The 22,704-nt window shown below is 46.9% G+C and overlaps 1 protein-coding gene across 3 annotated transcripts in view; it reads right to left on the bottom strand.

Moving 5' to 3' along the window:
- TRAF3 (TNF receptor associated factor 3) overlaps positions 1-22,704 on the bottom strand; it is a 105,387-nt gene that overhangs the window by 20,342 nt on the left and 62,341 nt on the right. For all 3 annotated transcript variants that reach the window (XM_074326892.2, XM_074326893.2, XM_074326891.2), the window contains 4 exons: positions 7,081-7,342; positions 5,197-5,248; positions 2,488-2,592; positions 1,724-1,891 (listed from right to left, as the gene is read on the bottom strand). In XM_074326892.2, the coding sequence (XP_074182993.1) occupies positions 1,724-1,891; positions 2,488-2,592; positions 5,197-5,248; positions 7,081-7,325 (570 nt within the window). In that variant the 5' untranslated portion in view covers positions 7,326-7,342. The remainder of the gene's footprint in view (positions 1-1,723; positions 1,892-2,487; positions 2,593-5,196; positions 5,249-7,080; positions 7,343-22,704) is intronic.

The raw sequence follows: 22,704 nt of genomic DNA, 5'->3' as shown, positions 1-22,704 counted from the left end.
CAGTTCTTCAAAGTTCTTAATAACTGAACACATCTAGAATCATTCAGGAGAAAGATTTCGCAACGGAAGAAGTCACAGGCACAGGAAATCATACAAAGTAAGGTAAGCATGGAGATGATAAGGAGTCTATCGAATTTCATACTGAAAAGTAAAAAACCTCTCCTAGATTTAGTCAGTAAGTGCTCTAGGATATGGAATTCGGCCCTCAAGCCCTGGCTGCACTTCCCGAGTCCCCTCCCATCCGGTGACCCCACCAGTCGTCATCCTGCCACGTCCAGAGGGCAACTCCCAGGCCTTGTGTGCAGCGTCTTGGCACAGCTGCCCCAGCCGGCCCTCCAGCTCCCTGCCCTGGGACACCCCTCTCCCCTCCCCACATCGGCCCCTCTGCTGGAGGGCCCTTCTTAGCAATCTGTCAGCATTCGTGCGCCCAGGCCTCTGTTCTCTGACTGGCTCTCCTTTCCACTCGCTCCAGTCCATGGCTGCGAGGACCACCTACTGACACCTATGTGCAGCCCAAACCACCCGCTCTCCCCCGGCCTGTTGCCCTCCATGGAGCCCCACCTCGGGAGGACACTCCGGCTCACTCAGCTGTGCTAGTTACAGACACCGCGTGCCATCCTTAACTCACACTCCACACTCGAGACACCAGGTAATCCCACAGCTTTTACCTTCGAAATGTACCCGTATCCCTCCCTCTCCCTGTCTAGGCCAACACTGTGCCTCGCCTCCACGCCCCCGAACCCTGTCTACCAGTGACACCTGCCAGAGCAGCGCCCCAGGAACTCTGACATCATCCCGACCCTCGAGTCTGCCTGTCACCCCCTGTGCATCCAGCCTGTGTTCCACGCATGGAACACACTGGCGTCTCACGGCTCCTAAAACCCACCTGCCAAGTTAGTTCTATCTCAGTCTGAACGTTCGGTCGCTGTTCCCTCCGCGTCGGTGGCTCACCGCCTCAGAGGCCGCCTCATCACGCCCTGCCCTGATGCTTACTCTTCATGGTACAAATCACTGGCCCACATTACGTCCGCCTATTATCATCTTTTCCACTGGACGGTGACCTTCACCATTAAACCCTCCGATCCCAGCACACAGGAGGTACTCAGTAAATATTTGTTCAACAAATGGACACATTTTTGAGGGTTACCATACCATTGATTTTTTTTTTCAATTACAGTTGACACTCAATATTATTTAATATTATACCATTGATTGTTTTTAAAGTTTGTCCTCTACCCTCAACATCTCTCTCTTTAATTTATAGATAAGTGATCTGATTCTAACATGCGTACAATATCGAACTGCGCCAAAATAATTGAGGTATGGAAAAAATGTTACATTCTCATCTCTCCCTGACAGACAGACAGCTGCACTTTAACACTGCAGGATAAACTAATACTCTGTTGCGGTGATGGTAATCACAGAGCTGTAAAAAAATGAACCCATCCAATGACATTTTGATGCCATTCCCCGGTACAAGGGACAAACACTACCTTTTTTTGAATAATTTGTCTTCGTTTTTTTGGCACCCATCAAGGCAATGGAAAATGCTAACTACATAAATCAAAATGGGTAAAACATATAAAGCTTAACTCTTTAACAGTCAAATGAAAATTGCTCTTTATTCCTGTCTTTTCTCTTTGTTCCTGTTAGAAGAGTCATTTAAAAGGACAAACAACACCTGGATTGAGCAGAAGGCAGGTGACACAAGACAATACTGCACCTGCAACGTGATCATTGGAACTTGACTTTTGCAGTGACTGCATGTGGCCTCGCGGTATTTACAGGCCTTCTCCACGTGATCACGCAGGTCTTTTCTCAAGACTCTTTCTTTGCAGTCAGCACGAACACACGGCAGTTCTTCAAACTGGCAATCATTCTTCAAGTGCACCTGTAAGACCAACAATTCAAAGTTCTTCATCGGCAAAACAATTCAATCTGAAATACCAGATTTCAGCCTCTACACAATTAAAATCCTACAGAAATGTTTCTATCTGCAGCTATACGACCAGTTTTTCACAGAGAAGAGTGACAGATGTATCAAGAGACACTGAATTTCACTCTATTTAGTGTTTACTCAAACTATAGTGCTTTTGAAGAATTAAAGGCAACTTTTCTTCCTTGATAAATTAATGGTTATCTGCTAAGAATTTTATTTTATTCTAATTCAAATATCCTTTCAGGATAAAATGATACTAATCAAAGAAATATAGGCAGTTACGTGCAATTTCAGGGTGAAAAAAAGAAAAGGTTTCAGTGGGCCTTCCAAAATTAAAATTCACATCAGATTTCTTTCTATTTGGAACAGGCTGGGGGTGTTTAAAAACCATTTGACAATTCCGCTAATGATGTCATAAAAAACAACATTTCATGCCCAAGTGGCTGCGATGGCTTTCATATTTGGTTGTGTTTTGCAGGATTAATGTAAGCACGGTCTTCAGGTGCCACATTGTACAGACCAGTGACTCATGTCACTGCAGCACTTACCAGCAAGTGTCCCAGTGTCAACTGGTCGGCACAGCCTCGACTTTCATTCCTACAATATATCTGAAGAGCCAGAATCTCTCTCTTGCAGCAATTGTCCTTAAACACCTGTGACAGAAAGACAGTCATTTTTGAGGCTTAGTATTTCTTAATCTCCACATGCTGCTACTTTGGACAAAAGTTATGAGAGCCTCTTTTAAGTGGACCTCAGCAAACATTAAGGGCCATCTTAGCTTCTAATTTCTGTAAGTAGAATAAAGGAGCTGCCCCACTAAGAGACACAATGTAAATAACAACTGCAACTACTGTCTTCTATTAGATAAGCCCAAACAAAACAAGTTCTACTGAATGATTAGAGGCCACTTCGGAGCATCCAGACGTCTCAGATTCACACTGACACAGTCTCAAGGCGGGGCACCTGGGGACCAAGTGCACACTGAGACCCTGGCCTTCCGGGAGCCAGCACAGCACAGGTGGCCAAGGGAGAATACCTCCTACCAAGAGACAAAGGCAGAACCGGCTACAGCTCGATGCCTTTTCAGATCGCTTGCTAGAGAAACTACTGTAAAAGACTGTATCTTGCAGACAGCTTGTAAAACATTTATTTTCATTCCTTCTCCTAAGGTTATGTCACTCACAATTCACTTTTCACCAAAAAGGAGGCATCAGCCGGCTGGTTTGGTTTTTTTAAAACTCTTTTAAATTTATATTACAAAGACTGAAGTTAGTCCAATAATGAAAATGTTTTCCTGTGAAAATGAAAACCTTCCTTTAATTTTGTTTTCCCTTTAGGAAACAATGACGCGCACTCCTTCTAACAACACAATCTACACTGTCCTCGTCCTCAGGCATTTCTAAGAAACTCCCATGTGTAAATATGTAACAGGGGAAACACAGGCAGGGATCTCAACATGCCTTTCTCAACTTCACTGGCAAAGAAATAACGTCAACAGCTGTTAAGAGTCAAAAATAAACTAATCTGGAGTCAAACTTAATCCTTTATAAAATGACTTTTTGAAAAAGGTCATAATTTAAGATACTAAAGTCAACAAAACAGGTATTTTTAACCAGTAAGAAATAATCTTCCTTTTTTCTCATTAACTTTCTTAACTCATTTGAGTTTAACTTTACAGATAGAAAACACAGATTGAAAACATCAGAATAATAAAAACACAGAACTTTAGAGCTGAAAAAGAGCAGTTTACCGCAACTGTCCCACACACAGAGGAGGACCCTGAGGTCCCACAGCGGCACCCATCGCCAGTGACCTGCTGAGGTGAGGGGTGGATCTCAGTCTCCCAGGGCTCAACTTTCCCAGGAGGACCCACGACTTTAGTAAGTCTCACTGATGATTCTTCAATAAAACTAGTAATTTTACCTTCAGCTACCGTGTTTCCCCGAAAATAAGACCTAGCCGGACCATCAGCTCTAATGCATCTTTTGGAGCAAAAAAAAAGACCTGGCATTACATTATATTATATACGACCCAGTCTTATTTTACTATAATTAATATTAATTTTTGCTCCAAAAGACGCATTACAGCTGACGGTCCGGCTAGGTCTTATCTTCGGGGAAACACTATATCCACGCCATTGAGAAACAGGGATAGTAATTCTGAAGATTGAAACGGGGACACTGAAAAATCACCTTGTTTCAGTGTCAGTTGTTCCGACCTTCTCTCGCAATCACATTGGTTAGATACACATTATTGAGTTAGCAGGTCAGTTAGCATGTTCAGATACCCCGTAGAGCTGAATGACTTGTTTTTCTTAAAAACAAAACAGTCTCTTCCCTGTTACTAACCCAAGTCTTCAGCAGCAGGTAAAGACTCAGAAAGGAAAAGTCTGTTGCCATTTGGCCAATCCCGTCTAACTGTCCAGAGCAGGTCCACCCGACACCCTTGCCCTGGCCGGCCAGGGGCACCTCGTCCCCAGCAACCCTCCAATCCCTGCACTCGCCTGGCTGCCCTGACAACGGGCCCAACCTGCAGTGTGTCAGACAGGAAAACCCCAGAGCAAGAATTTTACTGTACAGTTTAATGATCTACAGTTAAAAAACTGTTAGGTTCATTAATCAAAATATCAGAATTACACATTTTTATTGATATTTTAAGTACTTTAAGAACGAGTCATTTCAGACTAAAAGTGTGCCGGCAGGTCTGGCAGCGTGTGGATGACCACAGAGACACCATGAGAAGGGGTCGGGGCCCCAGTTGGGGAGCTGGTGGGCGACCTGGGTGGCCCCCCGTGCTCTGCAGTGATACCCACGAGCTTTCACTGTACACACAATCACACGGGGGAGGAAAGGGGCTGAAATCTACACGTGTCCAATGACTGAGACGCTGCGTGGGGGACAGGGTGAGGGCAAACCCAAAGGAAGCCCTCAGACGAGCACGTGTTTGTAAGTCCGGGACAGAGGCCCGAGCACCCGTCTGCACTGTGCGTGCACTGGCCCCTTTACTCCTGGGGGGGGACACCTGTGACAGGTGAGGAGAGCCTCAGAGGGTGAAGCTCCGCGTTGAGCGCCCACAGCTGGGCAGCCACCGAGCAGGCCTGCCCTGTCTGTCCACGTGCTTAGGTGACACGGTCCCATGACCCGACCCTGCTGTACCAACTGTCACACTCTGAGACAACAACGGAGCGCTGGAGCCCTGGAGGCAAACTGCCCAGCTGAAAACATTGCACAAAACAATTTATTAAACACCCAGAATACCTTATCTTTGATGATGCTTTCTTGACACGCAGTGCATTTGGGGCTTGAGGAGCTGAGGGGAAACACACGACACGTTAGAGCGGACGGCCCTGGACACGCTGATCCCCTGCCGGCCGAGCAGCTGCGGGAGCTCCGGGCGGCAATCAGAGCTTCAGGGTGCCAGGGAGTTTGGTTTAAATACGAAGAAAAGGGCAAAAGCATTTCTAACAGTCGTTTTCCGTAAGGAAGTCTGTAAGTAGAACAGCTAGATCAGTCCCATTTGGAAAGCCCCTTTCAATTAAAAGTGAAATTTTATTTCAGAAACCAAAACTAGCTGTCTGCGGCGCACTCTGCAGTGCGAGCAGCCAGCTCTTTAGGACCTGCTGCTTTCTCCGCAGCTCTTTTTCTTCACGGTGTTGAAAGGCCAGTGCAATCCCACAGACCTACACAGCACGGGAATTTAAAGGAGCCACCCATCTCCTCTGCCATTCTTGTCCCTATACTCAGGACATGAGCCACGGCTCCCAAGCTGCCTTTTTTGGACTTCTCACCCCATCCTGGGCCTGGAAACCACCTCCTAGAGATTAAAAATAAAACCTAAGCATGAGCCCTGCCTACTGCCACAGCCCTGCCTCGGGGCTCCAGGAGGACCAGCGGAGGCTTCAAGGAGGAGGCAGCAAGGCTGGGGCCGCAGGCTCCACAGGCCTGGAAAGGCAGGTGGGAGACCTGAGGGGTGACGGCACGAAAGGGATGCAGTTTATAAGAAAAGCTGCTTCGTTCAGACTACACTAATACAGAGCTTGTGCGGAACTGTTTCAATCGTGTGAATCTGCCCGTCCTTAGAGCCAGGGCTGAGCAGCATCTGGGTGGGCTCCCCTGACACCTGCAAAGCAGGGAGCAGGCAGAGAGTCGGGAGCAGAAAAGGGGCGGAAGCACAGGGGGACCAGTCCCTGGGTGCGCCCCCCAGCCCGCAGGCCAGAGATCCGGTGCCCGAGTCACGGCCACCACCAAGCTCGACGTAAAGAATTACTTTCCTCACAAGCAGGGAAGCTGAGTTCACTGTCTGGGGTCAGTGCTCAGGAAGGAGCACAGCTGGGAGCACCCGGAGGAGGGCGGTGGGGAGGGAGGCCGGTGGCCGCGCTCAGCGGAGTCCCGAGGGGGCGGCAGCCTTCTCAGGCCCGTGTGCCCTGATGGGGCCCGAGTCTGAGCGCGTCCTGCCGTAACCCCCGTGCCCAGCACCACTCCCAGAAAATACCTGCAGGGTGAACGAAGCAGTTTTCTTGGCCGGTGTTACTTCTGCCCTAAGACTCCGGCCTGCCGTGCTAACCGCCTGTGATTCTAGAACGGCATCAGTACTCAGCTGTCCAGGGCTCCCAGGGGCTCGGCGCGTGTTCCACTCACACGTGCGGGGTCAGCTCACTCAGGCTGGGGACGTGTCCGGCCCCTCCTGCTGACGCTGCCCCCTCTGCCCTGCACACCAGAGCACTCCGCTATCTGCTGATGGGTGTCTCCAAGGACTGTGGGCTCCTTGATAACACTTAGCAACACGGATGAGGGCGGGGGCGCGGGGGGGGGGGGGGCGGGAACTGGAGTGGCCAGCGCTATCAGGAAGGCGGCGGGAGCAGGAGACTTTACAGGAGATGCTTGTGGGAGAAGACAGGAGTCTGCGGATGGGGCTGGGGGGGTCCAGGCCACAGGTCAGGGGCCCCTTAAACTCAGGTACGTGTCCTACTGGGTTTCCCTAAATGATTCCCACGCTGGCCTCTGAGAATTGACTGGGTTTCCTCAGAGCTCTGAACTCTCTAGAGCTTGTATGTTAGAGAAATGAGTGAAGAAGTGGGTGGAAGAGCGAGGCTGGAGAAGCCGACACGCACAGTGAACGCAGACCGGGTGGCCGACGCCTACCTCAGCACGGCCGCCATGCAGGTCTCACAGAAGCGGTGCCCACACTCGGTCTGCTTGGGGTTGCACAGCGCCAGGCGGCACTTCTCGCACTTGTACTTGTCCTCCACGGTCTTCACGAACCTTTCTTTGTAACCTCCTTGTTCAGGGACGAAAACTGAAGTCCCGGCGCTACGGTCAGGGTGCAGCTTCAGTGGTGGGTTGGTCTGCAGTGAGCTGGAAGGGTCCATCTTTTTACTTGACTCCATTTTAAGAAAGAGAATTTCTGTTGGGAAAAAAGAACAGAAAATAAGTAGAGGGCTATCACGTTATCCGGAACGAGGAAATAACAAACACAGCATTGGAAAAGCAAAAGTGCCTGAGAGCTGCGTCTCTTTGCAGTTTTAAGGAACATCCTGACTTCAGCATGTGATGGGACCAGGACACCAAATGTACCCCTTCTCTCTACTTCACCCAGACACTACTGTTCACACTGCTATTCGAAAAACTTCCTAAAAGGTGCACATTGTATTTGCAAGGTCCTTTAACACACAAATGCTACTTCATTTGCCGTGACTCCAACTTCTAGGCCTCATTCTGATGTTTGGCCCAAGCAAAAGCCATTCTCCACCAATTTTATTTCCTTGTTGTCTCACTGCCGATGACTGTCTCGAGGACGTGAGTTGGGGCGGCTTGTCACACTGGGATGGCATCTCATTCTGACAGCAGCACCTACTGTCTGATGGTGTGCGAACTCCTGGCCCTACTCTTCACTGTGTCACCCCACAAGAGTGCGCCCACAGTGCCCCAGGCTGGGTGACAGATGGGCGCTTGCCGTCCGCCTGCCCCCATCTCATTTCAAGTCCTTGCACTGTACACCCACTGTGGATGTACGGGCACTCCCGTGCTCGGGGACAGAGGGACTGGATGGGCGTCCTGTGCCATCTGGACAGGCTCTCCCACCGCACATGGTGACAAGTGTGCAGATGGCTGGTACCCACATGCAGGTTCCCATCAAGGGACAAAGTGTGCAGCTCCTGACATGAACCGCAAAGACCCCAGCCTGGGTGTGTGGCGCACCTCTGGTGACCTACACAGGAAGTGTCTTCCAAACTACACTGTGGCCTTCCTCGGTCCATCGATTCCTGCTCTTACAAGAAGAGCCCAACGCTTTCCACTCACGAGGTCCTGAGGACCCTCCCCTCTCCCCTCTTCTCCGGTCAGCATGGCCGTGCACAATGCGTCTGCTGTTCCCCGTGGGCCGTGGTCCTCACGCTGCACTCAGTCCTTTCTGAGGCTGAAAGAATGAATGTTTCATGCCCAGGGATGTTTGGGCGTGAATGCCAGCAGCTCATCTGACAGATAAATTAACTGGTGCTCAAGCCACACTTGGGTTAGTTTTAACAAAATAGAACATTACTGTGGCAGTGTGGGAGCCTCCAGTGAAATCTGTCAATTTGTGAAACCAAAAGGGTTTTCAAAATGACCTCAAAAGGCCAGCAGCCCTGTGCTCACAGACATGGTGGTCAAAATCCTGCTCATTAAGACGCGAAGTAGGAAGGTACCCCCACGATTGCTGCCTGTCAGGAAAGCGGGGACCAGGAGCCAACCTGCTGTCCTCTCCCGCTCTCCACGTGGGGCACTTTTCCCGCAGGTGCTCGAGGGGCCCCGCTCCTGGAATGCACGTCCCCACCTTCTCAAGGACGTCCACCCTGGCCAGCCCCATGTACGCAATCCCTTGGGCCCTGTGTGCGCTTTCCCCACGGCACTCCTGCCTTCCAGGACGGCGTGATTTGTGTTTACTGTCTCTTTCTTCAGTAGAATGTAAGCGCCTGATGACGTGGATTTTGATCTGTTTTGTTGACTGACAAACCCCAGGTACCTAGAATAGTGCCTGATGTGTAGAAGGTACTCAATACACATTCGCTGAGTTAACAGAGAGAATGAAATGTCCAGAACACGCAAATCCAGCGATAGAAAGCCGCTCCAAGGTTGCCAGGGGCTGGGGGAGGCAAGTGTCACTAATGGACCTGGGGTTTCTTGCTGGGGTGATCGAGAGGTTCCGGAACTGGATAATGGGGATGACGGCACAGCTCTGCAATTACTCTAAAAACCACTGGACTATCCACTTTAAAGGGGTGAATTTCACGGTACGTGAATTATATCTCAACTTAAAATCTAAACAAAGAATACTATAAAGTAACTGTTCCAAATGGTTCTATTTGGGTTTGGTTACCTTGTTATATATACAGTCACATACTTTAAAACGTAAGACTCTAAAACTGAAACTGCACATGCCTGATACTGTGGACCTGCCTGATGCAAGAGGGCGTGATGAGATTTTCATTTATATTATAACAGTACATGTTCTCCAAGAAAACAACAAACTAAGACATGGGTGTAAAGGGAAAAGAATCAGGTTCCAGAGGCTGATGCTCCAGCCTGGTGTTCTGTGCAAGGGCACACATGTCCCGAAATGGCAAATCACACATGAGAAAATATATATTTTTTCTTGCACACAAACTGCACCGCACATGCAAACTAACCTATATCTTTCTTTTGTCACCAATGACTTATCCTGCACACTTCTCCGTAGCAGCATGCAAGGACCCCGTATAATTCTGAGGGGCCACACAGTACCCCAGTGCATGCCTTCCCACATTTATGTGACCAGTTCTCCTCAGGGGACGTTAGGCCAGTCTGGATGTTTTGCTGCCATGGACAATTGGGACAACATTCCTGAACATGTATTTCTGTCCACTTAGGCAAGCACAGAGCCACAGACCTGTGGGGTCGTAGATATTATCCCCATCGCCAAACTGCCTTCCAAAAGGTTACTGTACACTGTACACTTCTTCCGATGGTTAGTAAACTAAGAATTACTGTAGAGGACAACAGCCTGTTTCATCAAACACTGATGCTTCCCACTTTACTTCAGCCCTGGCAGTTTTTTCTCCGAGAGTCTGCTGGCCACATTGCGGTGGAAACATCAGGGTTCTCCCATGGTCGCCACTTCCCGTGGACGTCACCGCCTGTGGGCTGGGCAGCAGATGCAGCCCGGGAACACTCGAGGGCAGACCCATCATCCTTCTCCACGTGTGGGAGAACCTTCTTCAGGTGGGTGACTCGGCAAAGGTTTGCCAAACCAACTATTTTATTTCAACAAGTGCACTGGGCACCTACAGCATAAGCAGCTCTGTGCGTCACACATCAAGGGACAGAGGAGGGACGGAGATTGTTCCCGCCCTTAGATAGCTCTGAGGGAGCTGGGAGGGAGATGGAAACAAGCAGCAGACATGCAAACCACCACCGGGAAGCTGCGAAGGGCTGTGCGTCCCCAAAGGAGGAAGATGTCACCTGTTTGAGGGAGATCAAGGCTTCCTGACTGACTGTGGCATAATTCCAATCCTCAGAGGACGAGGGGAGCGGCAGACAGCACTGTTAGGTGGCTGCGGAGGGGGGTCTGGCAGTGGGGGTTCTGGGCGGGGGCGGGCAGGCGGGCGCCTGGCACTGACCGCTCTGCGTGGGCACAGCACTCCCACTCCGAGCCTCTCCTGTCCTTGTCACGTGGAAGGCATGCGATCCCTCGTTCTCAAGCTCTGTCAGGCGTCCCCAGGCTGTCGCTACGACCCCCTGCTAACTGCAGCACTGCGCACAGAAGCTACGTCCTCCTGCCAGCAGGACGGGAAGCTGACAATCGCCTGTTTCCTCATCTTAGACGGCTCGGCCTGTCTTCAAAATGCTCCGCTCAGCAATTAAGCAAGACAAAGAAATAAGAGGCATCCAGATTGGAAAGGAAGAAGTAAAACTATTTCTATTTTCAGAAGATAGAATCTTGCATATAAAACATATTAAGGAATCAACTGAAAACTAGTTGAATAAACTTGTTCAGCCAAGTTGCAGCCTACAAGATCAATATATCAAAGTCAACCGTATTTCTATACACTAGCAACAGACAATCTAAAAATGAAATTAAGAAAACAGTCCATTTATAACAACATCAAAAAGAATACAGCGTCTAGGAATAAATGTAACCAAATGAAGGCAAGATGTGTGTGCCAGAAATCGTACAACATTGTGAAAGACATTACAGAGCCGAGCAAATGGAAAGACAGCCCTGTTTGTGGCCTGAAAGACTTGACATTGCTAAGAGGTTAACACTCCCCGAGCTGGGCTACAGGCTCGTCCCAACCCCTAGGAAAATCCCAGCCTTCTTTTTTCCGCACCCCCCGAAATCAGCTGACCCTAAAATTCATTGAGAAATGCAAGGGACCCAGAATGGACACAACAATCTTGAAAAATAACAAAGTTAGAGGACTCCCACATCGTGATTTCCAAACTTAGCACAAATCAGCAAGGACAATGGTACTGGCACGAGGACAGACACAGACGCACAGATCAGTGAAACAACGGAGAGCCAGAAATAACCCCCTGCATTTATGGTCAGCTGGTTTCTGACATAGGTTCCAAGGCCATTCTGTGGGGAAGGCACAGTGGGCTCACTACTGTTCCAGAACAAGGCCGGCTCCACTCCTGCGCGTTCCCATCACAGCTGTGTAAGGCTACGCTGGAGGTCACTTCACGACAGCTGCTTAGGCACCTGCCTCCTGCCCTCCCGGGTGATGAACTCTGCAAGGCTCTGGTTCCGAAAGCACTGCTTCAGGGAGGACAGGCAGGTGGCTGCTAAGACCTCCCTCGCTGGTATCCTTCCTTGCCTTTCAGAAAATGTATTAGGTGACACATACAAAAGATCATGTGTAATTTACATGCAAGGTAAGACTATAACAACAACAAAAAATGACCTCCGGAACACACCACCCACTTAACAGTTGAAATTTCCCTCTGTGCTCCTTTCTCAGACATCTGCCTGCCTCTCTCCAAAAGCATAATGCAGCCTGAACTTTGTATTTAGAATTCTCTTGCTATCCTATATATTTTTCTTCTTTTGCCTGTTTTTAACTGCATAAAAATGACATCATACCATATGTAGTCCCGGTCACCCGTTATAAATATCCATCTCTTTGTTGCGTGCCGTTGATATAGTTCATTCATTTTCACTGCTGTATAATATTCTGTGATGTACTTACCACTGTCTCATCACTTCCCAGTTTCTGCTCTTCCGAATGACCTGCTGTGACCATCCTTGAGCTAAGAATGCTTTTTAGATTTTAAGGGGTTAAACAGACACACAAATGAAACAAAAGCAACTAGGTGACAAGGCCACATGGGGTGCACAAAGCCCAGCATGTTACCACCGTGCGCTTCACAGAGAGGCTGCCGACTCGACCTCCAGAGCACGGAGCGGCTGCTGGTGTGCAGGTGGCACGCGTGGCCCCTGGGCCAAACTGCTCCCCAAAGCAGGCCCGCATCAAGCCCTGCGAGCCACGTGCTCCCTGGCCCTGGGTAACGCCAGAAGCACACGGGCTCTCCCTTCCGTACTCTGATAATTACACAGGTGTAGCGTGTTCCCATAAGCTCATGGGTCACTGGGCTTCCTTCCGTGATACGTCTCCTTGCCATCTTTAACTGGGCTACTGTCTTCTACCACGTTGGTGTGTGGGGTATTCATGTGTTCTGACTGCTCCTTCTTTACTGGGCGTATGTGTATGTCTTCGCCCCAGTTTGTGGCCTGACTTTATATGTCTTTTAATGAAGAGAAGTTCTTAATAGTAATATAGTCAAATTATCCATGTCTTGGCCTTTTAAAAATATTCCAATTAGCTTATGGGTGACACTGATGAGAAAGGAACAACCAGTACCTATGGAACCAAACCAGAAAGCAGTTCTAATTCTACCACAGAGCCATTTGCAGAAGAAGGATATTCTGCTCAAATAAAACTAGCAAATGAGCCACGATGTCAAACAGTCAAAGTGCTGAAGGAAAATATTCTTCCTAAACAAAAGCTTACGGAGATGAACCCCAGCGAGCAGGGCCCCGCAGGCAGGCCCGTGACCTTCGTAGCTGTGAGATGGCCTGTGGGCCTCAGTGGCCCACGGAGAAGCAGGGGCTAGACAGCTGGCAGGTGTCGGGCCGGTGGATGATGAGCCACTCAGGTTTACGGACAATCCCAATCTGCACCCACCATCAACTGTCACCACGGGAAGTCAGCTCTCCTTTGAAGTGTAAGAACCACCTAGTCAACCCCTAAAACAATGAGGCAAGAGGAACAATGTCTTTAAGTCTTCAAATAAGACCTCTACCTACCTATTGTGTCCTGAGGACTCAGGAAAATAACCACTGGAGGCAGCATTTTCACAATCAAACTAGACAGACAATAGTGAGCACTCCCCAAGTTAAACACTAAGGTGGTGTATCACCTTAAGACCACACGCACAGTCACGTGAAGGAGAAACCACTGAGGTGAATGTGCTTCGGTTTCCCTGGCGCCCCACCGCTGTAACAGGGAGGGCAAAAACCTCAGGATCACCAAAGGAAACAACATTTCTGTCTGTAGGACCAAGTTTTCAATAGCAACAAGGAAGGGCAAGGTTTTTACTGGAATGCCCTCCAACCAACAGGCACACAACAAATATTACCAATAATAATTTACTGTTTTTTCATAATTTACCTTTGTAAGCTATCTTGAAATCTTTCTGAAATCAGGTGGGGTGAATGTAATTACGCAAACTCAAAATGGGTCACCATGTTAGGAACAGACTAGTGACTGATGTCAGTAAAAATGGCTGAGTAAGGAACTCCAAAAGTCCATCCTTCAATAAAGCAAGAAAAAAACTGGCAAAACCTGTCAGAAACAATGTTTTTGGAATGTGGGAAACTAACCTAAAGCTTGCAGCAATCAGAGGAACACTCAAGTACGATAAATTCTCTAATCCTGGTAGAAACCATGAGCTCAGTGGCATGGACGTGGTCCCATCCCCCGAGAGGTAGCACCTGGAAGAAAGCCTGCAATCCGGCACATGTACTTGGTTGGGGGGAGTGTGGGGAGCAGAGAAGGCCTCATTACAAAGAACTCTTTTCGGTGGTTTGTTTTGACCTATCTGGGTGCTCCTTACAAGGTAAGCTCAAAGGGCCTGCCTGTACCTCACTCACCAAACTCCGAATTCTCCCAGTGCTGAGGTGGCTGCTGGAGCGGGGTTGCTGAAAACACTCCCAGGCAAATGTATTAGTCACTGCAGCCTGGGGCACTCAATCAGACTTGAGGCAAACAGACTAACCAGAAGGTTGACAGGAAAAGCTGGGAAACAAGGGCTTTGAAAAGTTCCAATGCATTCCTGGGAATCTAGAAGAGCCCACAAATGCCCAGGGCCTGTGTACACTCAGGAAAGACCTGAGAAGGCCCAAAGCTCTCGCCTCTGGCTGACCTTCAGGCTCTGCATAAGCAGCAAGTGAAGGCTGAGGCAGAGCTGTCAGCTGCCTGGCTGAGTGGAAGGCATACCAACACTCACACAGACCCCAGCTGAAAGACTGGGAGATGACTTTGATTCCAGGCCCCTAAGGAAATCTCTGTCCAATCACTAGCTGACCACTATGCGAATGGAAAGGACTTCAGCGACCACACAAAATAACGCATATAAACTTTACAAAATTAGCTCAAAAAGGTCATTACACAAACAACTGTAACAAGTAGCAACAACAAATCCTGAAGAGGGGAGAGAGTCTCTTTTCCAGACTGGCCACATTATAATATTAAAAAACGTTCCATTTTCAAAAATAATTCTAAGGCATGCAAAGAAACAAGGAAGTATAGGAAAAAGCGCAAGTAATAGAAAACATCCAGAAGAAAACCTAGGCATTTGACTTATAAAGACTTTAAATCAGCTATTAGACATGTGTTCAAAGAGATAAAGGAAACTGTGTCCAAAGAACTAGAAGAAACCATCAAAATTATGTCTCATGAAATAGGGGAGTATCAATAAAGACAATTTCTAAAAAGGAATCAAACAGACATTCTGGAGTTAAAAAGCACAATAACTGAAATGAAATATTTACTAGAGGGGCTCAACAGCAGGACTGAGCAGGCAAAAGAAAGAATTAGAGAACTTGAAGATTGGTCAGTTGAGATTTGAAGATAAGTGAACTGAGTTTATCCAATCTAAGTAATGAAGGGAAAAATAAAAATGAAAATGAACAGAGGCTCACCATCAATCATACCAACATATATATTATGGGAGTCCAAGAAAGGAGAGGAGGGAGAGAAAGGGGTGAAAAGAATATCTGAAGAAATAATGGACAAAAACTTCCCATATTTGGTGAAAAATATTAATTTGCACATCCAGGAAGCTCAACAAATTCCATGGAGGGTAAAATTCAAGACACCCACACTAATCCAAATTATAATTGAATTGATGAAAGTCAAAGACAGAATTTTGAAAGCAGCAAGTGAGAAGCAACTCTTCACATACAAGAATTTCCTCAATAAGATTAATAGTTGATATCTCATCAGAAACCGTGGAGGACAGAAGACAATGGGATGACATGTTCAAAGGGCTGAGATTAAAAAATGAACTAAGTATCCTATATTCAGCAAAACTGTCCTTCAACAAAACTATCCTTCAACAAAATACTAGAAAACCGAATCAACAGCATATTAAGGGTATTACACATGACCAAGTAGGATTTATCCCAGAAAGGCAAGGATGGTTAAAAAAAAAATCAATGTAGTGTATCAAAGTAACACAACAAGAGGGAAAAAAACAACAACACATGATCACCTAAACTGATATAGAAAAAGCGTCTGACGAAATCAAACACCCTTCATCCTAAAAACCCCCAGAAAACATCGAATAAAAGGAACCGCCTCGACATGCTAAGGATACCCATGAAAAGCCCACACTTAATGGTGAAAGACAAGGCTTTCCCTCTGAGACCAGGCAGAAGGAAAGCATGCACTCTCACCACCGATACTCAACACTACACTGGAAGTTCTAGCCAGAGCAATCAGGCACACACACAAACAAGCCATCCAAATTAGAAAGGAAGAAGTAAAACTGTCTCTATTCACAGATGACATGATCCTATGTGTAGAACATCCCAAAGAATTCATAAGAAAAACAACTACAGCTAATACATGAAGTCATCAAAGTTGCAGGGTATAAGATCAACACAGAAACATCAGTTGGGCTTCTGTATCTCAGCAATAAACAATTTAAAAAGAAATTCCATTTACAATAGCATCTAAAAGCATAAAATACCTAGGAATAAATTTAACCAAGGAGCTGAAAGATTTGTTCACTGAAAACTACAAACCAGTTGCTGAAAGAAATCAAAGAAGACACTATTAAATGACAAGACATTTGTTTGTTCCACAACAAATCTATGTCGGATTGGAAGACTTAATGTTGTTATGAAAGCAATACTACTTATGATGGTTAATTTTGTGTGCCAACTTGACTGGGCCACAGGTGCCTAGTGATTTTGTCAAACATTATTCTAGGTGATTCTGTGAGGGTGTAGGATGAGATTAGCATTTAAATTGGTAGACAGCAAAGCAGACTGCCCTCCCCAGTGAGGGTAGACCTCATCCAATCAAAGGCCTGGATAGAACAGAAAGGCTGAGCCTCCCCCAAGCAAGGAGGATGCTTTCTGTCTGACTGCCTTCAAACTGACACATCACCTTTTCCTGCCTTTGGACTTGAACTGAAACATCAGCTCTTCCTGGATCTCAAGCCTGCTGGGCTCTGCACAGGAACTAAGCTATGGGCTCTCCTGAGTCTCCAGCTTGCCAACACAACCTGCAAATCTCCGGGCTTGTCTGCCTCCATAATTGTGTGAGAGCCAATTCCTTATAACAAATATCTCTTTACACACACACACACACACACACACACACACACACACACAGTTCTGTTTCTCTGGAGAACTCTGACTAATACACCACCAAAGCAATCTACAGATTCAATACAATTCCTACCAAAATTCCAATGGCCTTTCTTTTACAGAAATGAAAAATCTGACCTTCAAATTCATAGGACTTACAAGGGACTCCAAGGAGCCAAAACAACATTGAAAAAGAAACACAAAGTGGGAAGACACACTTCTCAAACTTACTACTACAAAACTACAGTAATCAAAACAGTTTAGTACCAGCATAAGGACACACATATAGACCAATGGTATAGAACTGACAGTCCAGACATAAGCCCATACATCCATGGCTAAGTGGTTTTTGACGAGGATGGCAAGACCATTTAGTGGGGAAAAAATAGTCCCTGGCACAAGTGGGTAACCAAAGGCCGAAGAATGAACTTGGACCTTTACCTCACTCCATATACACAAACTAAAAATGGATCGAGCACTAAAATATAAGAGCTAACACCACAAAACTCAGAAACACGGGTAAATCTTCACGACCTTGAATTTGGCAAGGGATTCTTAGCTGTGACACCAAAAGCAGAATCAAGAAAAGAAAAAAAAAACAAAAAAACAGATCCATTGGACTTCACCAAATTTGAAAACTTTTATACATAAAAGAACATTATAAAGAATGTGAAAAGACCACAAAATGGGAGAAAATATCTGCAAATCACATATCTGATAAGGAACTAGTACACAGAATATATAAAGAACTCCTACAACTGAACAAGACAAACAACACAATTTAAAAATGGGCAAAGGATCTGAGTAAACGTTTCTCCAAAGAAGGTACAGAAATAGACAACAAACAAGCTCATGAAAAGATGTTCAACATCACCAGTCATCAGGGAAATGGAAATGGAAACCACGAGTTATCATTTCATACCCACCAGCATGGCTATAAAAAAACAAACCAAAAAAAACCCAAAAACAACGGTAAAATAACAAGTTTTGGTGAGGATGTGGAAAAATAGGAACTCTAATGCACTGTTAGTAGAAACATGAAATAGGGCAGCACTGTGGAAAACTGCCTGGCAGTTCCTTGAAAAGTTAAACACAGAGTTACCACATGACCCAGCAATTCTACGCCTACGTATACACCCAAGAGAACTGAAAACATGTTTATATAAACACTTGTACAGGAATGTTCATAGCCATTATTCATAGTAAACAAAAAGTATGAACAGCCCAAATGCCATCAAGGGATGACTGGATGAACAAAATGTGCTCTGTCCACACCACGGACCACTATTCAGCCATAGAAAGGAATGAAGTACTGACACGAATGTGCTACAACGTGAATGGACATTATGCTACATGATAAAAGTCAGGGGGAAAAGCCCACGTATTGTGTGACTCTATTAACATGGAATGTCCAGAACAGGCAAATCCACAGAGACAGAAAGCAGATTAGCTGTTGCCAAAGAGAGAATAACGGATGTGTCTTAGTGGGTATGGAGTTTCTTTTGGGGACGATGAAAATGTCCTGGAATCAGATAGTGGTGATAGTTGTCTAACATTGTGAATATACTAGAAACCGCTGATGTACATTTCAAATGGTTTAAGTGATGGAGTTTTTTAATAAAAAATGTAAAAAAAAAAATTTAATAAGAAAAATAAAAGGTCTGAGGAGCTTAGATCCCCTAATCTCACTTCATCACACATAGTCTGATAACCACTCCTCACCAACCCCAGCAGAAACTAATAGCAGTAACAACATTACAAAATGGTTAGAACACTGCAACCTGATACAATTCTGTCCATACTGAGATCCAAAGAATTTGATATCTTGATGTGTTTTAATAGAAAATTGACAGTGGAGAGAAATAAAGACATCGGAAAGCAACAAAAGACTAAGCTCCAGGAAATAATGTTTTAAATTAAATGCAGAGAAATAAGTGGCCATGGGGCGACTGCCAACATCAAACATGGACCACAGTGAGCCAGCCGTTTCTTACACCCAGGCTGGAACAACGGCATCTACTCTAAGCACAGTCACAAAAGCTAACGCCACGTTCAAAGGCCCCCAAACTTAAAAACTTCTATTAAAAAGGAGGTTCCTTGGTTCTTATTATAATTCTCTAAAACAAACATACAAAGTTAAATGCTAAGTTTTTCTAACATATCTGTGATGGTCATTCCCACTCTGTGACTCTGTGTGTGCAGGGGCCAGAAACCCCATGTGTGCTCCACACGTGGCCCGACTGCCGGAAGCGGCGGTCAATAAGCCAGGTCACCTCTTCGGAACCTTCCAAAATGGGGACTGTGGAAAACTTGACTAGATTTCTTGATTTAAATACAAATACATTTTCACTTGCTTATGCCTGGGTATAAAATTAGTTTACCTTAATCCTGAAGTTTAGATGTGACAATTACAGGTTAATGAAATTCTGTCGTACTGATAATAATTATTGTGTCGATGGAGGACAAGTTACACAAGCTCCGTCAAAGGCACGAAGGAGGTGGCAGCGGAAGCACTGTCGGGACTTGGGCCTGACGTTCGCAGCGGATTTGGGAAGCAGCTCGGAGGTTACAACACCCAGAGGCTGGGGCCACGTGCCTCTGGTTAGCACATGGGGCCACACAGGCGATGGGAACCTGGGCCGCGGCCAACGCCTCACCTCCCAGGCTGTTCTCACACCAGGTGTGGGAAGGACGTTCACGTCCATACACATCAGGAACAATGTCCTGCTGCGCAGTAACAGCAGACACCCTACAGGGCGGAGCACTAAGGAAACTACACAAAGGGCAAGTGTGGGTGCTCTCGGAGGCGCTGAGCAGGAGCCCACACCACAGACCCCGGGGGCTGCGGCCTGGGGCTGGTGTCCTGGGCCCACGCCAAGGCCGGGCCTGCCTGCCACAGCGCCTGGCATTCTTAGTTCAGAACTCTGATTCTGCAGTTTCCTTTGAGTAGACTTATTACTCCATTATCACATTATTTACTGTTTGCTACATGTTTAGGCATGAACTTATTGTGTCTCGAGGCCACATTTTTACCCAAATGACAAAAACCCCTGTGTGAGAAACTCGCTTCCTAACATTTCGTTTGTCAGCCGCTCAGGAAGCCCCTCTCACAACTGAGGCGCGTCTGTGCTTAGAGACACTGCAAAGGGCGGCCCGCGCGCCTCTCACTTTCCTTTGCGCCGCCAGGGCTCTAATCACTTATTCTATGTTCCCGACTTCTGTGGTTTAAGTTGAGCTACATTTTACTTGGAGATTAGAAACTGGAAACAAAAGTACATCTGCTGACAAAGGGTGTTCCAAGAACTGGAAAGCCCGGGGAAAACCAAAAAAGGGAAGCATCAGATAAACAAAGAAAATGGCTCCTGCCAGAAAGAAAGTACGAAACGCCACAGGAATACAGAAAAACGAGCTCAACATCAAGCCCAGCCGGGAAATCAAAAATCTCATCCAAGTGATGGCAATAAAGGGAGGAGGAAGAAACCCGTCAGCAGACAGGTGTCTGTTGGTAAGTTTCCTGGCGATCCATATTTATGCAGACATCGTGCTGACTCTCCATGACACCTGATGCCAAATGCTCCTCCAAGGGACAGGGCCTGTGGCTTACTGGCCACGACAGGAGACTAGATGCTTATCCAAACGAACAGGCAGATCATAATCACATATCAAAAGCCCCACTGAGGAGGGAGAAAAAGACAGACAGACAGACAGATGCAGGCCGACAGCTGGAAAAGAGCCTATTAAACCACAGCTTAAATCCTTTAGGAAAACAATAGCTACCTGAGGCCCAGCACTGCCAATACTGCTTGGTTCCTACGACTTAGGAGTTTGTAAAGCATTCACTCAACCCCAACTGGGGCAAAGATGCTGAGCCTCGCCTGGTCCAGGGCCACGTGGACAGGAGCGGGAAGCAACGCCGAGGGCCCAGAGAGCTCGGCCCACTGGACAACCAGGAGCAGGCAGCACCTTTCCAGGTGGGTGCTGCCCTGAGGCCCCTGGGCTGTGGGAGGGGCAGGCACGGCAGGTGTGTGATCAGGTTCGAGCTCCTGGAGCACCAAGTGCACTTGAAAATGAGTGAAAAGCGTAATGCGTGGCCCTGTGAAGGAGTGGATTACAACATTTAAATGACCCTGTAGAATGCAGCAGGCGATTTCAAAAACCACTGGCACTCACCTCTGCGCCTTCCCAGTCTCTTCCGTACACCCCCCATTTCCACCTGTGGTTTAAAGGCAGCAGCTGTTCATCTCTTCTTTTCTCCACACACCTGCTGGGTCCTCGCGTGCCCTCCCAAGGCCTCACACACCAGATCGGCACAAACACGCCTCTAGCTCGAGCACCCCACTGTCTGAGCGCCCACACAGCCTGATGTGGTTTGTCCTACTGCACAGGGGCCTCGTCCTCAGCACGGCCAACATGGAACTTGTCACCTTCAGTGCTTCCCACACCTAGCTGACCCACCCCCACCTACCCTCACCTACCCCCAAACAACCTGCTCCCAGCTCAGGGAGTGACACACCACCTAGCCAGCTGCCCACGCAGAACTGTCCCGATTCTGACTTCCTGTCACGAATTCAGACCTGTCAATTTCATCACCGCCATCTACTGGTCCCGACCACCTCCACCTGTTTGCTACAAGGTGCACATTCTGTTGCCTGAGAGCTGCTCTCAGGTGTATTTTACTCATCTGCAGTCTCTCCACCTAAAATCACGCATCGTGAGCTTCCAGGCCAAGTCTCTCATTTGACATGTAAGGAAATCCCGGCCTAGACAAGCAATGTGCCTGTGAGACGCCAGAATTACTGAGAGCCTGTAACTGGACAAAGAGCAAAATCGATGCTATTTATGTGAGGGAGACACACTGATTAAAGCCCAAATATTTTGTTTTTATTGGGGAATATTGGGGAACAGTGTGTTGTCTTTTTTCCAGGACCCATCAGCTCCATGTCAAGTCGTTGTCTTCAATCTAGCTGTGGAGGCGCAGCTCACTGGCCCATGTGGGAATCGAACCGGCCACCTTGTTGTTAAGAGCCTGCACTCTAACCAATTGAGGCATCAGACCGCACCCCCAAATTTTTTTAAAAATTAGTTTTTTTCTATAATATACCCAACCTGATAAAATGCTATGCATTCCCTGGTGTGAACCTCATGATGCGCTGTTACGTTAAAAAACACGATGGAGAAAAGCTGGTATCGTATGGTAGCATTTTCTAAGAAAGAGGATTGTGTTTACACACACACCCACACTAGAAAGATAAAGCGACAACTAAAAACAGTTACCTATGGAGGGAAGAAACAGGGAATGAAAGCTAGAGTTCTGAAAATTTTTATTTTGACTGGGAACCATGAAAATGTTTAATAAACTTGCAACAAAATTTAAAAAGAAGCTATTCTTTAAAATAAAATAAATGAATCTAAATGTGTAACAAGTTGGTGGCATACTGAGGAATTGAGTCAAGTGACTTTAAATCTTAATAATTTGGCAAAACATTCCTAGGGATGTACTCCAAGGACAAAAAGAACTACAGAAAACCTTCCACTATTTTCAGTAATCATATGGTTGGTAATACTCATATCAGTACTGTTATTCTAAAACTATCACATATATTTTATACGTTAAAACAAGTAAGTAATGATGCTAATATTAAGAACCAAGACTTTTGGCCCAGTGACTCAGGCAGTTGAAGTGCTGTGCTGCTAACGACGAAGGCCACAGGTTCAATTCCCACATGGGCCAGTGAGCTGCGCCCTCTCCAGCTAACATTGGGGACAACAGCTCTCCCTGGAGCTGGGCTGCCGTTAGCAGCCGGAGGTCAGTGTGGGCTGCTGTGGGCTGCCAGGAGCGGCCGGTGGCCAGCGTGAGCGTCTGACCAACG

The sequence above is a fragment of the Rhinolophus sinicus genome, chromosome 3 (assembly GCF_057876585.1).
Source record: "Rhinolophus sinicus isolate RSI-liver-muscle chromosome 3, RSI-T2T, whole genome shotgun sequence".
NCBI lineage: Eukaryota > Metazoa > Chordata > Mammalia > Chiroptera > Rhinolophidae > Rhinolophus > Rhinolophus sinicus.
The sequence above is the reverse complement of the archived record's forward strand: the minus strand, read 5'-3'. Positions and strand labels throughout refer to the sequence as shown.